Source organism: Callospermophilus lateralis, chromosome 12 (assembly GCF_048772815.1).
Source record: "Callospermophilus lateralis isolate mCalLat2 chromosome 12, mCalLat2.hap1, whole genome shotgun sequence".
NCBI lineage: Eukaryota > Metazoa > Chordata > Mammalia > Rodentia > Sciuridae > Callospermophilus > Callospermophilus lateralis.
Window position 1 is genome coordinate 31,506,118 of NC_135316.1, and position 16,448 is coordinate 31,522,565.

The 16,448-nt window shown below is 38.3% G+C and overlaps 1 protein-coding gene across 3 annotated transcripts in view; it reads left to right on the plus strand.

Moving 5' to 3' along the window:
* Positions 1 to 16,448, plus strand: part of Wasf3 (WASP family member 3) — a 153,703-nt gene that overhangs the window by 91,574 nt on the left and 45,681 nt on the right. For all 3 annotated transcript variants that reach the window (XM_076871946.1, XM_076871944.2, XM_076871947.2), the window contains one exon: positions 11,378 to 11,520. In XM_076871946.1, the coding sequence (XP_076728061.1) occupies positions 11,388 to 11,520 (133 nt within the window). In that variant the 5' untranslated portion in view covers positions 11,378 to 11,387. The remainder of the gene's footprint in view (positions 1 to 11,377; positions 11,521 to 16,448) is intronic.

Sequence of the window (16,448 nt, forward strand, 5' to 3'; positions counted from 1 at the left end):
TTGGGGTTTAATTGTGCAATAAGAATTAGAGGGAAAATATTAGTATTTTGTTTTAGTAATGAATAATATTAATTAAGTTAGTAACATCAGTGTCTTTTTAAATTTTTTTTGTTTGGTTTTTTAGTTGTAGATGGACACAATACCTTTATTTATTATTTTTTATGTGGTGCTGGGATTGAGCCCAGTGCCTCAGGCGTGCTGTACCACTGAGCCACAACCCCAGCCCAATATCAGTATCTTATAGTGAACATTTTTCTTGGCCCAGCACACATTTTCTTTTGTGCAGGATCAGGGAAAATACTGGAGATTGTATCCAGAGGCACTCTACCATTGGGCTACATTGCCCCTTCTTTTTATTTTTTATTTTGAGACTGAATATCATGGCTTCAAACTTGAGATCTTTCTGCTTCAGCTTCCTTAGTAGCTGGCATTACAAGCATTCACTATGTTGCAGAGCCTAGCACAAATTTTCATATGAGTGTCTCCATAACCTATAAAGAAGATAGATGTGTAAGTGATATTACTTAGAGGGATTTGTTGGGGGTATTTTGAGTAGACATTTTCTGATTTATATTCAACACTGTCTACCACATTTTCTGTGACTAATATCCTCAATATCTTTCTCATTCTCTGTTCGTTACCTTTTCTTCTTTTAGGTTTTTTGCCTATACTGAGTCAACTATTGATATGTGTCACTATTTCTTCATTCAGAATACATTTCATGAGACTGTAACTTGTGGTGGTTGTTCTAGTAAGGAAGAGATGGCAAGAACCAAAGCTAGAAATTCTTCAGATTCCTCCCAAGTGACAATAAAAATTAGCTGTTCAAGTTACTATAAATACATGAATATTGGATAAAGTATATCAAAATATATGTGTGTATCTGAGTATATTTTAAAACATTGCCATTCTTAAAAAAAATCAGGATGCTGATCCATAATATGCTGGGGTGTGGGGATAGGAGGATTAAATGAACTCTAGATAGGGCAAAGGGGAAAAGGGGAGGGCGGGAAAAGGAGGGGATTAGGGGTTGGAAAGATGATGGAATGTGATGCTTATCATTACCCTAAGTACATGTAAGACACAAAGGATGTGACTCTACTTTGTGTACAGAGATATGAAAAAGTGTGCTCTATATGGGTAGTATAAGTTGTAATGCATTGTTGTCATATACAACAAATCAAAATTTAAAATTAATTAATTAATTAAGGAAAAAACAGCAATCTGACCATAGGTGTTAGGAGCTAACGGAGTAGAAGGGATGCATACTGAACTGGGACTGGAAAGCAGGGTCATACAGAAATGGGTGTTGGAGCAACCTAAGGCAGTGAGCTAGTATTGAGTCCTTAGAATAAATGCTGGGATTTTTAAATGGAAAGTTGAATAGGAAAAAATGTGCTCAGCAATCTAGAGAAATAACTTGGCCATTTGCTGCCTGGGACTCCAAATAGTAAGAAACAAACAAGTACCCCGCCCCCGGGGGAAAAAAAAATTTTAAGGAGAAATGAGAAACTCAACTCTGTGCCAGAATCTCTGAAGAAGAAAATAGAATTGTTCTGTGAGAAAGCCTTCATTAAAAAGATACAGAGAGCATGAGAAAGGGTGTATTATTTATTAGATACTTATTATTTATTAGGTCATTTAGGAAGTATCAGCAAATGCAGTCCCTATCTCATATGCCCACATGTGCAATACACCCCCCCCCCACACACACACACACACACTCACACCCAGCACAGCAAGTACCGGAGTAAGTTATCTGAGTCCTCTCAGGAGCAGACTCCAAGGTGTGTAAGGGTAGCCAAACATCTGTGTTCCTCCCAGCTGCTTCTTACCCCTTTGTGTAATTGCAGCCCTGCCTCCTCTTGCTGGTCAGAGTCAGTTTCCTCTGCCATTATCGCACTCATTTTCATTTTCTGTCCCTTGGTAAATGAGTCCAAGTGTCATGGCATCATGCGGAATTCACAGTTCAGTGGGACCTTTTTGCTTTTTTCCCCGACAAGAATGAGCCATGTTTGAGAACCCCCAGTCTGCAAAATCCAGTAATGCTGGACTGGGAACCACAGAGTACGCTGGTGGGCTGTTGGCAGTAATGGCAAGTGGGGATCATTCCTGTTTCCACCCCTCAGCTCCTAAACCCATCTACACTTCTTGGGGACACAGTGCCATATTACTGCATCCATCCTTTCAGGGTGCCTTTTAGCTGGTGTTTAGTGTGTCTTGAGGCAGCCCCAGCTTTTATTGATCCAGTTTGCTTCTGGATGGTCTTAGGCCTTATATGGACATTGGCTCATACCATGATGGTTTGTGTCAGCTTTCCATCACTGTAACAAATACCTGAGATAAGGAGAAAAGTTTATTTTGGCTTATGGTTTTTTAGTTTCAGTCCATGGTTGGCTATCCCATTGCTTTTGGGCCTGTTATGAGGCAGCACATCATGGCAAGAGCGTGTATTGGAAGAAACTGCTCACTTCATGACATCCAGGAAACAAAAATAAGGGGTTAGGTCCAATATTCTCTTCAGAGGCCTACCCTTAGTTACCACTAAGCCCTACTTCCTAAAGGTTTCACCACTACCCAATAGGTCTTTAGTGTATGGGCCTTTGGGGCACACCTACCAAACCATAGCACAAGCTCACTCCCAACCCTTTTCTTTTATAAGGTGGGTCAGATGTGATGTGTGTGAATCCATCAGGTCAGTTCTGAGGATACCAGTGAAACTCAGGTTGGATATTTTGTCTACTTTTTGTTTAGTGGGGATTAATTTGTCCTATAGAAGTCTTTACACTAGTCAGACTCTCAAATTTTGACCCACCTGCCTTTTATGAAGTTTCCTATTTCCTACCTCATAGTCCCCTGGCCACACAACTAGGCTGTTGGTCACTGCTCAGGCATCTATACATGTCTTCAGCTCCAGATACTTCTCTGTAGGCCCAAAGTGGATAAATTAGTTACTCTCTACAGCACCCTACCTATTGTAAAGATTTTCTCTTATTGTCTCCAAGAACCTTTCTGAATGCTGCTGTACTAGTACCCCAGTTGTTTTTGATAGGCACCTACATGCCAGTCTCACTCATCTGAAAACCAAGCTTGGACTTTTCTTACTTTTCTAACTAGATGTGTGGGGCTTATACCACCCCTCTGGGTAGGAGAGGGGCACAGTAACAGTACTCATGTGACTTACTTGTGGTCCACATTTCTATTCTGTTTTGATCACAGATGTTCCATATTTATGTCATGATAGATTTCTGCTGGTTCAAATTAATAGCTTGACAGAACTCAGTTAATTATGAGGAGCCTTGGATGCCTATGTCCTTTGTATTCTGTGGTCTCTGGGGTCCTAGTAATACAACTGTTTTTTTTTTTTTTCCCCCAGTGGCCTGTAATTCTCTGAGTGGGTGGCAGAATCCCAGTGGCATCATGATTCTCCTGGTGGAGTTCACCACAAATTTCATACTGTGTCTTTTCTCTCCTTTGCACCATACAGAATCTGCTGGATCATATAGCCTCCACCTGTCTGCCTGAACCTGCTATAGGGGCCGCTCTCCAGGTCCCACTCAAAGCTGACAAGTGTGTGGGCTAGAGTAGTAATGCCAGGTGTATTGTTCCCAGAACAGATAATGGACTTTCTTCTTAGTAGTACTGAGTACATGATGCAGCAATTTGTTTTTTGTTTAATAGGAGGTATGCCGATGTGCTTCTGAGTACTTAGTCCCTCAAACTTTACTATAGTTGTCAGATCCTGAATCTTCATAATGTTATTTGCCAACCTCTGAAGCCATGTACCACCAAGGCTTCAGCATACCAGCCACCATGGGCTTGTCTCATCAACATGATGTTGATAAATCTCTTTCTTTCTTACATAGCCCATCATTTCCCAAGCTGAGTTATGCTGAGATTTGTCCCTTGGTTATGAATATGACATACAGGAAGAAGAGATGTGAGTAGTGACTTCAGGGGGCACCTGTTGCCTTTTGGGGAGAAGCTTCCCCTGCATCTTGTAGCTCATTCAAGAGCAAGCCAAGAAAGTCCTGGAGGGTGTTGTAGGCAGGTGTTTGGATTTACTAGTGTCATGAGCATCCTTTTGGACGTCCTCATATTAGTCTCCAGGCTGCCAGTTTTTCTCTACCAGGGCTCAGCCAGCATACACCTGCTTTGGCTTAGCATGCAGAATTTCCATCTTACTTGCATAGTTCATCTCTTTCTTCAACCCACAGTGCCCCATTGTATCTGCCCTTCCAGTAGAGGTCCCTAATAAGACTACTTTGTACCCACCAGGAATGCCCTATGGTTCTTACACTTAGCTTACAGTCTCTCATTATCCTTATGCTGGGTATCAGTGCAGTTTTGCAGTTACTAGTCAACCTTGCTGTATTTTAGGTCAAAACTCTGAAACTTCTGCAACAACTGTCTGCACTGTTGTACCTGCTAATGGTACATACTCCTTCCAGGTCACTAACAGTGCACTCTTCAGCAATTGACAGCAATTGAACCATGAAGTGTGCCATGGACTTTTTGTCCCCCATCCCTCAGTCAGGGTAGCATCTTCTTACCTACAGTAATATGTGGGCAAGTCTTAAGTCCTCATCTTACCACCTACTTCCTCAGATCATTTCTTGGGTCATTTGTGTTTGTCTGGGTCAGAGAAACAAATACCAAGATGGAATCACAGGTGAAAGGATTGGGTTCTTCTTAATCAAAAGAAAGAATATAGAGTCGGGGCTGAGGAAGCTTAATTGAAAGGAAACACAATGCAAGCCTGTCACTTGAAGGAAGAGGGGAGAACACTGAGTGGGAGCATTCTCTGCTAGTTTGCCATGAGACCTAAAAGGAGACTCCACAAAGCCCTGGGAGTTCTTGTCTTTTGTCTTTGCCATTTGCTCAGTTATTTCGTTCTAATTTCTCACAGCAGACTAACTTTATCAATCTATTTTATGTGGCCATAGAGATGTGTATCTTCACTTTTAAAGAAAGCAGCCAGACCACACTGGACATTGTGGTTCCACTTCTAAATTCCCAGGGAAAGACCCTGGCCCAGTTTCAGATGTGTCTGGAATCTAGTTCACAGTTTTGTGAACCAGATTGTTTCTCACTAAATTGAGACATTTCCCAGAAAAGTGGGACAAACTTCAGACCTAATACTAATACCTTATGCAGACTTTAATAATCCTTAAACATTTTTTTAGCAATCTTTGTTTCATTTTTATAGACTGACTTGGAATAATGATTTTGATGGGTCATAGTTCTTCTAATAAAGGAATGGAGAGGCATGCTCAAGTGTTCATTGGTGAAAATTAGAATAGTTCATTGCATGTTTATGTTTGTCATTGCAAAGTATTTTCAAGAGCAATGACTGACCCAACATTTTTTCCTTTACCTTGTTCTTGCTCTTCAATTCACTTAAAACTGAATTAGTGTCAGATTAAATTAAGGCTGTCTGGGGAAAAAATACATCTGTGTATGTAAAATACTCCAAGAGTATTTTTCACACTGAATGGGAAAGACATAAAAAGCATTGCTAGGTGATTGGAACTTTAAAAAGGAGCTGCAAAACCTATTTTCTAAAATTATAGACAGGTGGCGTGTCCCCTCTCTGTTGTCGTTTGTATTTAGACATGTATGGGATCTCCAAATAAAGGTATAGTAAGAAATGAAAGCTGGGGTTATTCAAGGCTGAAATACTGAACAACAATAAGCAGAGTTCCCCAAGGGAAGGCCAAAAAGAAATATATATGTGTATGTGCTCATTGGTACTCCTGTACAAATGTCTGCTGTTGGGCCGGTTATTTACTGTTTCTAGGAGTTGGTAACTCTGGGAGGGGCAGGCTCTCTCTTCACTATCAGCAAGACTGAGATATGAAAGTATCAGAAAAAAAGAAGATAAAGGACATAGTTACTACAACTATTAAGGGACTGAACTTTATCATTTGTGCCCCAATAATATCTTGAGCAAGTGTTTAGGTCAGCACTCATAGCAGCTCTACTAAGCATACTGTGAACCTGCCAGTACTGCCATATTGTTTAGTGAGCAGTCCAGTGGAATAGAGAAAGGGATGTCTTACAGGCAGAAACAAAAGCCTTTGGAAGTGGTGAGGTGAGTATCACAGGACATGGACTTGTAGAGATGAATGACAGGAACAGACATTCCCTACTTGGGAATTAGCCTGAGCTAGCTCCCAAGTAAGCCAAAATAACTGGCATATTTGATATTGGGGAGCTACTCAGCTCAGGAGAAAATGGAGGAGAGTATTTAACTTGCTTTGGGGATATGTTCTAGACATGTTAGTAGGACATCAGTGTGATTAGTGTGTAAATCTCCAAATAGTTATAGGTCTAAAAAAATAGGAGTGATAATTGGGGAGAAGCTGTACCAATACATTTTGGATCAGTGCAGAGATTTAAAAATAGGAGGAGGCAGCAGACATTTAATCCTGAATAAAGGCAGAATAAATGTGGAGGAGGAGAATTGTACACTAAACTGTCATGAAATCTTTTTGAGAAATTGTTTAGAGGATAAAGAACACCTGGGCCAGTCTCGTAAACCAATGCTATAAGCAGACTGTGACCAAGTTCATACTCTTAACAGGCATCTGGTTCATTAGCTCATCTGCTTTGTCTTTAGAAGGTTTATGCTACCTCCTTCTCTGCTTTGATTGCTCTGTGCTTCTTTATGGAAATTGTTATGGTTTCAATGTGAGTTGTCCCCAAAAAGCTCACATGGGAGAGAATGCAAGATGATTCAAAGGAAAAATGATTGGGTTGTAAGAGTCTTAACCTAATCAGTGAATTCATCCCCTGTCGGGGATTAACTGAGTGGTAACTGAGTTGTAGCATGGGCTCGAGGAGGTGGGAATTAGTGCATGGCTTTGGTGTATATATTTTGTATCTAGAGAATGGAATTTCTCTTTCTACTTCCTGATCACTGTGATGTGAGCTGCTTCCTTCTGCCACCCTCTCCCACCATGATGTTCAGCCTCACCTTGAGCTCAGAGGAATGGAGCCAGCCTTCTATGGACTGTGAACCCTCAAATAAACTCTTCCTCCTCTACAGCTGTACTGGTCAGATCCTTTAGTCACAGCTGTGAAAAAGCTGACTTAAACAGAAGTCGTCTTTTTTGTTGCTTGATTTCCTTCTAGTTCTCATGCACTAGGTCCCTGTTGATCTGTTCATTATTTTTCTTTGCTGTGCTTTATGTTTTATTAAGCTTATAATAATCGGTCTTCTTTTTTATCTTTCATGAGGAATCCTAGTTTTCTGGGTTATTTTATTGTGATAAATTATTGTCCAATTACTTGAAATAAATCTCTGAGAAAGCAGTAAAAACACATAATAAATCTTTTTTACACTTTTACTTAGAAACCTCCATATCTAGAATTTTCACAGCGCCCTTCCTTGGGTGTGTTCTTCCTTTAGTGATTTTTGTGTGTTACTATCTTATAGATTAGACTTTACCCTCAAACCACAAATGACAAACTGTTCTTGTTTTATTATTGAATATGGAATCATTAGCATTATAGAATCAACATATAAGATAAATACAACAGGCTAGGGGATGTATGTAGCTCAGTGGTAGAGTGTTGCCTAGCATGCGTGAGGCCCTTGGTTCAATCTCCCCATCCCCACAAAAGACAATTAATATACAAAAAAGATACAATTACTATAATTAGTCACTTTTTTAAGTGTTACTGTATACCAGGCCCTATTCTAAGTAACTTATGTATACAGGAGCTGAGAGGTTGGTACCTCCCCATTGTCAGTGGGGGAAATTTTATTATCCCCCATTTTACAGGGAGGCAGCTGAGGCACACAAAGGTAAAGTGATGAGCCATTGATGATGCACCTCTCAATGGATGAGCCAGTGGTGTGGGAATCTGAAAATGTGGTCATTGTGTTCAACCACCTATCAGCAAACATAAGGAAAAAATAGCAAATAAAGAATTGGGATTCAACAGAACTTTTCCTTGATAAATCTGATGTTTTTGCCCTCCTCCATTTCATTCCCCATGTTCCCTCTGCCACAGACCCTTTTGTGAACTGACCCATGTGCGTCCCTGAGGTTTCAGTTCAGTTAAGTCTAAGAGAGTGTACCCCTGACTCCTGAGACAGATCAGCACCCTACCCCTACATGGTTTCAGAATCCCCAAGTTACTCTTCATAGCACTGATCAAGTGGAAGGTGGGTGAACCTCAGTGACTTGCTCAGAGTTTTTCTTTCTGCTAGAGTACAGTGCCGTGTGAGAGGTGTCTTATCCATATTCATTCACCATTGCATCCACATCACTTTCCACACCACTGGCTATGAAGTAGGTGCTCAGTATTTAATTCATTTATTGAATGAATGAAGCAAAGCTTAAGAAGAAAGGAGGAAGAAATGCAAAGATTATATTCTTACTTCATTCCAGGTTCTCTTAAGTGCAGTTTTTCATTCAGTAATTGTACTAGCTGGAAATAGGTTATATTTCACACAACAGAAAACCAGCTGTGGTCACTTAAACAAATAGGATATTAATTTATTTATAACAAGAATTATGGTATTTTAGTGCTACTTTGTTCACTAACACGTGTCATTCAGGTACTAGGCCTTTCTTCTGTGTTTCTGTTGCTACAAGTTGGGCGGTGGGATAAGCTTGGCAAAATAAAAAGTATATCCCAGTCAGATATTCTGGTGTTACATGAGGAGTGGGTTTGTTGTTTGAGTAGAGGGCTTGAAATTCCATATACCTCCTTAAATAAAAGTTGAGGTTTTATTTTATTTATAACGTACTTTTTGAGGAGAGAGGTGAAAAGGAATCCTGTCATGTTGGACTGGTCTTTCCTGATGTGCCTGTTTTTGTTTGTTGGTTGGTTGGTTTTTGTGATTCCAAAGCACTAAAAGCTGATGGCAGCAATTACAGTAGGGAGAAGTCACTTCTCCAGTGCCCATGTTTGTAGACCTTTTCTCTTCAAACATTCCCCAGGGAGGAATGTTCTAGCAAGTCTTTGGGTAGAGAGTAAAATCTTGGCTGTTGCTGATCTGGAAACCAGTGGAGGAGGGAGCTGAGCTCTGTGTGTATGTGTTTGTGTGTTTGTGTGTGTGTGTGTGTGTGTGTGTGTGTGTGTATGCGCTTGCGCACATGTGTGTGCGTGTGGGGGTAGTGAGGTCTGTCTAGCTCTCCAGTCAATGTTAGACTTCTATTTAAGATTCCTGTTTTCAGTGCATTTCCTACCACTGTTCCCAGCTATACCTACTGTCCTAAGTTCGCATTCTCTAGTCCAGCTTTTCCATAGGTGGAGGAGGGGCAGCCCAGAAATGGAAAAGGATTTCTTTTTTCTTGTAGATATACATGACGGTAGAGTGTATTTTGACACATTATACATGCATAACTTATTCTAATTAGGATCCCATTCTTGTGCTTATACATGATGTGGAGTTTCACTGGTGGTGTATTAATAAATGAACATAGGAAAGTTATGTCTTTTATGTTCCTGTCACACCTCTTTCCCTTCATTCCTCCTTTGTCTAAATCAGTGAACTTCTGTTCTTCCCCTCCCTCCTGCCTTGTGTTAAATCCACATACCAAAAGAAAACATTCAACCTTTGGTTTTTTGGGATTGGCTTATTTCTCTCAGATCCATCCATTTACCGGCAAAAGCCAGTAATTCCATTCTTCTTTATGGCTGAGTAATATTTCATTGTGTATATATATACAAATTTTCTTTATTCATTCATCTGTTGAAGGGCATCTAGGTTGGTTCCCTAGCTTAGCTGTTGTTAATTGAGCTGCTATAAACTATAGTAAGTTGATTTTAAGACCTTTGGGTGTACACTGAGGAGTGGGATAACTGGGTCATGTTTTCCGAGGAATCTCCTTATTGCTTTTCAGAGTGGTTGTACCAATTTGCAGTCCTACTGGCAATGTATGAGTGTACCTTTTTCCCCATATCTTCTCCAACATTTATTGTTGCTTGTAGTCTTGATAACTGCCGTTCTGACTGGAGTGAGATGAAATTTCATTGTAGTTTTAATTTGCATTTCTCTGATTGCTAGAGATGTTGAACATTTTTTCATATATTTGTTGATTGATCTTATAAATTCTTCTAAGAAGTGTCTGGTCAGTTCCTTAGCCCATTTATTGATTGGGTTATTTGGGGAGGGTTTTTGTGTTAAGTTTTTTGAGTTCTACGTATATCCTGGAGATTAATGCTCTTTCTGAGGTGCATGTGGTAAAGATTTTCTCCCATTCTGTAGGCTTGCTCTTCATGTTCTTAAAGAATGAAGTTCCTAAGCTGACATGATATAGTATTGGGCCTACATATTCTTCTGTTAGGCACAGGGTCTGTGGTCTAATGCCTAGGTCCTTGATCCACTTTGAGTTTTGTGCAGGGTGAGAGATAAAAGTTAAATTTTATTCTGCTACTTGTGGATATCCAGCAGGAAAAGGATTTCTTAAATGGATTTTTAAAAGCCGTTTCTCCTATTTTTTTTCCACTCCACTCCTGTTTCACAGATACCTAAGTCTTTAGTAGGGAAAGTAGGGAAGTTCTGGAGCTTGGTGGACTTATTTTCTGTCACCCCTTATTTGCAGTCTAGATAAAGCCATTTCTGTCTTATAATCTGGTTATACTTTCTCCATAGTTTTATAACTATTTCTCCTCTCCTCCTCTTAGTGGTTGTATTAGTCAGCTTCCTATCATTATAACAAAGTGCTAGAGATAATTAACTTATAAAGGATAAAGTTCCATTTGGCTCAGAGTTTTGGAGGTTCCAGTGCATGATTACATGGCCCTGTTGCTTTTTTTTTTTTTTTTTTTTTTTTTTGCCTTTGGCAAGACACCATTCATGACAGAAGCATGTAGTAGAGCTGAACTGCTTACTCATTTCCAGGAAACAGATAGGAGGGGTCAGGGTCTCACACTCCCCTTTAAGGGGATTTCCCCAGTGACCTTAAAGATCATTGACCTCTTACTAGGCCTTACCTCTTAATGGTTCCACCATCTCTCAGTATCATCCCATAGGGACTAAGACGTTAACACACAGAACTTTAGGGGATGTTTAGGTTCCAAACTATAGCAATACTTGTGGACTTGCCTTTTCTATCCTGTCATCAGAGAGGGAAAGAGGTAAAAATGCACTATTCAGTCTCATGCTTCAATGGAGATTTAGCATGTATTATTTTTCTAGAAAAGGAGAATTATACTATCTATATATCTGAAATCTATAAAATTAATTGAAATAATTAAACATTCACTGCATGTTGCATTTTATCTATTCTCTCATGTAGAAATAATAGGATAATGAAATTCCTAGGGCAAATTGAATTTTCAAAAGAACTAAAACTCTATAGATTTTTTAAAATGTAAATATGAGCTTTTCAAAAATTATCTTTTTAATTTTCAGATTGTGAGCCATGCCTTTAGTGAAGAGGAACATTGAACCCCGGCACCTGTGCCGGGGAGCTCTGCCAGAAGGAATTACCAGTGAACTTGAATGTGTAACCAACAGTACTCTTGCTGCAATCATACGCCAGCTAAGCAGTTTGAGTAAGTCACTTCTTTTTTTTTCTGGTTACTGATGACACATTATTAACTTTACATTATCAAATTGATTTCAGTTCAATAGTTATGGTATTACAGATGTAAAGGAAAGAACCCTTCTCCCTTCACATTTTCCAGTGTGCAGCTAATTGTTTTGTCCACTGGGCTTGTGATATCCATCACTATACAATGAAGATATAACGCTGCAATTACCAGCTCATAAATTATTAGGTAAGATCAAACATGTAGACTCAAAATAGTGTTAATTTATTAAAGCTTTTTCAAATAGTGTTAATTTTTTTAACTTTAGTAAGTTATTTTGTTGAACTTGAGTGGGAGCAATCATTTTTTTTTAAATGTAATAGATTGAAAACTAATTAATACTCGTAATATTTCTGGTACATATGAGGTGCTCAGTAAATATTTTTGATTGACTTATGTTCCAAATGAGTCACAGAATAAAATCCAAAGCAGTAAGATTTGCTGGTTTTAACCTACTTAAAATTAAAATGCAGGCACTGGATTCCATATTGATAAGTTAACTATACATGTACCATATTTATTTTCATATGTGTAGATTTATGGCAAATACAAGCATAAGGAAGAAAAGACTTTTTATTATTCTAGTTTTGACTGTTAATTTTTAAAACCCAAGAAAGATTCTATTTCTTCAGATATGCATAAAAATGCTTTTACTTTCAAATCTTTTTGAAGTTGAACTATTTTTTGCCTAACTTACATTTATATCATGATCTTGTTTTCTCACTTCATCCCACTCCTTTTCTGTTGAGATGATTGAGGTAGCATTTCTGGTGACAGGTTTTCACAGTTAAATTTTTCAAAAACTCTGCTAATGACCAGAAAGTCCTTCATGAAATTCCACATACTGGTAGTCTCAAGCATAGGAACATTTTTTAAATTTTATTTTGAAGAAGAAATGCTGTAGATAAATATTTCTTTTAAAGAATTGCATTATACTGTGCAATTATTGGTGTATTTTTAGTAGATCTGCACTCATTGACCAAAGAAAAAGTAACTTGGAAATTACTTAAAATGTATTGTAAAGTAAATTTCTTCTGGAGACTAATTATAATTGATTTTTAGTAGTAGTTATGGATAAAATATACAAATTAATATAATTAATTGCAGGAAAATTCCTTGTAAATTATTGAATGGTAGAAATGTTTCTGTTTACATTCATGTATATTTGCAGGAATTATTTAGTCTTTTGTTTTTATAGCTTAAATGTCTGTTGACAAAGTGAAAGTGATTAAAATGAACAAACTGTTAAAATTTGAGTAATCTACATGTCATGTTATAAAAATGTTCATCATAGTGTTGTATTGGTTGTTTATAGTGCCTGCTTGGCCATAACTTCTTATAAGCAAATCTGACCACTCAGTGTGTTTGTTGTACATGGACTTCATGATGGGCAAAGAGTCCATTCAAATATGTCACTATCCTTAACTGTGGAACCTGTGGGCGTATTATATTCTGTGCAAGGGTGGATTAGGTTAGGAAGCTAATTTAAGAGAAGGGGATTACCTTGGATTATCTGTTTGGGCCTGTTGGAATCACAGGGCTTTTTAAAATGTAGACCAAGGAGATAGAAGAATCAGTATCCAAGTGTGTGCTGTGAGAAAAGGCTCAGCTGGCTTTTTCTGACTTTGAAAATGAAGGAAAGGGCCACAAGGCAATGAATGCAGACAGTTTCTAGAAGGTGCTGAAAATAAGGAGATGGATTCTCCTTCTCAGCCCCCAGATGGAACACAGCTTCACCAATATCTTGGTTTTAATACCATGAAATCCATTTTAGATTGAAGACCTCCAGAAATATGAGATTATAATTTGTGCTCTTTTAAGCCACTCTGTAGTAATTTGATATAGCAGCAATAGGAAACCCATATACCACTTACCCTCAATCATGTTGCATTCCATACGATCCTCAGTACCTTAGGGTTGCATCAGTGAGAAACATTTACCTCAAGGACAGTCAGTCCCTAGTGAGACACTCTCAGTGGCCCCAACTCTGCCTCTCTACCAGGATCACTAGGGGAACATTAAAACAAGATGCTAGGAATCCCCCCCAATGACGGTGATTGAAGTATGCATAAGAGATGCTATCCACCAAATTAGTTACCTGTGTGTCTGGATGGAAAAGGTGAGCTAGGTTGGTCAGATTCTTTTAGGACATTTGAACTAGGGAGAAGCACATGAATTTGCTAGTTTATTATAGGTCCTGCTGCTGAAATGTAATATAGGGCTAAAGAAGCCATGACCATCTATAAGCCAAAGTTGTACAGGCCTGAGCCTAGGAGAAAGCAGAGGAAGTCAGTGGCAGGAAAAAGCAAAAGGAAGGACAGGTAGAGAGAACTGCACATGAGAGAGACCATGAGCCCCATAAGGCAGAGAGAGCAGCTGGTCCCTAGACTTTCCCAGGATGGCCTCTCACTGCTATTCAAGGTGCAGTTTTTTGGTGTCCTCAGGATGAACATTCCCTTCAAGTTCCCTGCCTGCAACTAGGGCGTGCAACCCAAAGACCCTTTATAGAAAGAGTATGTGCCAGGGGTAAATTCTAGAAAAGTAAGAAAAACTGAGTGTAGTGGACTGAATGTTTATGTGTTCACGAAATTCATATATTGAAATCTTATTTCCAGGGTTGTCTTATTTAGAAATAGGGTCTTTGTGGGAAGGTGATAGGTCCTGAAGATGAGATTATTGCCCTTACTTAAAAGACCTGAGAGAGACCCCATGTTCCCTCCATGTGAGGACTCAGGATAGGGGTGCACCCTTGAAGCAGAAAGAATAGCACCCAACAGATATTGAATCCTCCAGAAGCCTGATCTTGCACTTCTCAGCCCTAGAAGTATTTAAAAGTCACCCAGTCTGAGGTGTTGTTATCATAGCCTGAACTGACTGAGATGCTAAGTTATTAATTGGTCATAGAATAGCAAATTAGATTTACCATTTATTATTTGTTTATTTGTTGTAGATGGACACAATACCTTTATTTTATTTATTTATTTTTATGTGATGCTGAGAATCGAACCCAATGCCTCACTGAGCCACAACTTCAGCCCTTACCCCAGTACTTTATTTATTAGTGTTTATTCACTTAGTACCTCTGTAGGTGCAACAAACAGGAAGTAATTGTTCCCTGTCTAGAAGTTAAACACATTTTAATGTGTTTATACTTTATAAATAAAGTATATTTTCAATATGGTTTTAAAATAGAAAATAGATATGCAGTCATTACAACCTGTAAGAAAACACAAAAAACATAATAATATCTACATAGGTGAATCTTAGTTTTTGTGATTTCTCACTGAACAAATATGCTACTGGATATATGGAAAGTTATATACAATTTTTTTATGATCTAACTTTGTTAGGAAGCATAAGAAAATATTTTAAAAAAGAATATTTTGGGGTTGAGGTTGTGGCTCAGTGGTAGAGTGCTCACCTAGCACATGTGAGGCCCTGGGTTCAATCCTCAGCACCACATACAAATAAATAAATAAATAAATAAAGATATTGTGCCCAACTACAACTAAAAATAAATAAATATTAAAAAAGAATGTTTCATGTTACTTTCTATTTTCATAATCATTGAGGTATTTTAAGTTTTAAGAATGCAAGAATCTGGCATATTAAAAGTCTTTTTTTTTTTGCTGACTATTCATTCCTATGATAAAGTCAAAACAGAATCTTTAAATTTTCTTGTGCACCTGACCGTTATTCAGTTGGTCCAGATTAAAATGGACTATCTTTTAAGTTTCACTTCTGTGCCCCACAACACCTCGCCCCCATCTTTCAGCATCTACGTTCACACATCAGAGAGTCATTTTCAGGTGTGGTGATAGGTGATAGAGAGTTATCTGGATTTCTTGCAAGCAATATACAGAGGCTGGACTTTGTCCTTCTGTGCCATCTTATAAGCCGAGTTTAGGAGAACTTAAGGACCTTCCTTGAGCCTGAATGGTCCTGCCCACCTGAGAATGGCTTGCTTCAAGAGACTCCGGGTGACAAATTGTCTGGCAGTTCTAGGGAAGACAAAACAGATCAGGACTCCAGAAGGAATTTCTTTGCTCTTTTCCAGTAAGGAAGACTAGCAGTTGACATCCTCATTCATCAGGTTATTTTGCTTCTCATCACATTTATTAGGACAGTTCGAGTCATGAAGATATAAATGACTTTGCATTAAGGCAAGAAAAGAATCTGGTTCTGGATGCTAATTAGTCCTCTGTAAGCTCTGTAACTAACTACACACCTGTTGGGGAAAACTGGGTTTTTAAAAAACATATTGCCATGTTCCCATTACATCCAAATCAGACACCTGACTTCAAGGCTCAGTAATTTGGCAGCAATGGATTTTTAACAGGCTTTACAGAAAACTGAAATCTTTTCAATGAGAATATACTGATTATTGGTATTGAGTTTAGGGATAGTTGTAGAAATGAAAGAGAGGAAATTTGTAACCTGGCAGTCTTACAGTTAAAGGATCAGAGGCTTTCAGAACTTCATCCAGTAAAATAAAAAATATTTGTCTTTATTAGCTTTCAGATTTTTCTCATTATTTCAAACTATCTAATATAAAGATCAGAGAAATGGTATGGTGGAGAAAAGCCACTTGCTGTTTATTTTTTAGTATATTTTTGGTAATTTTGATTAATATTATGTCACTTGGTTTCCATCTAGGGGATATTGACATTTTTTCTTCAATTAATGACAGTTTAGTGCAGCAATTAACAGTAAATCAGGATTGCTTTTTCATCATTTCCTTGATTAATAATCTGAGTGCTCTTACTCCTGTCAGCTAGTTGCTCAATTAAAATTATAATATATTGCAATCAAATTCTTAATGATATTCTAATGCAATTTTAATATACTTTGCTTTGAAAAGGAGATAAGAAGATATGACATTTGTGCCTAGG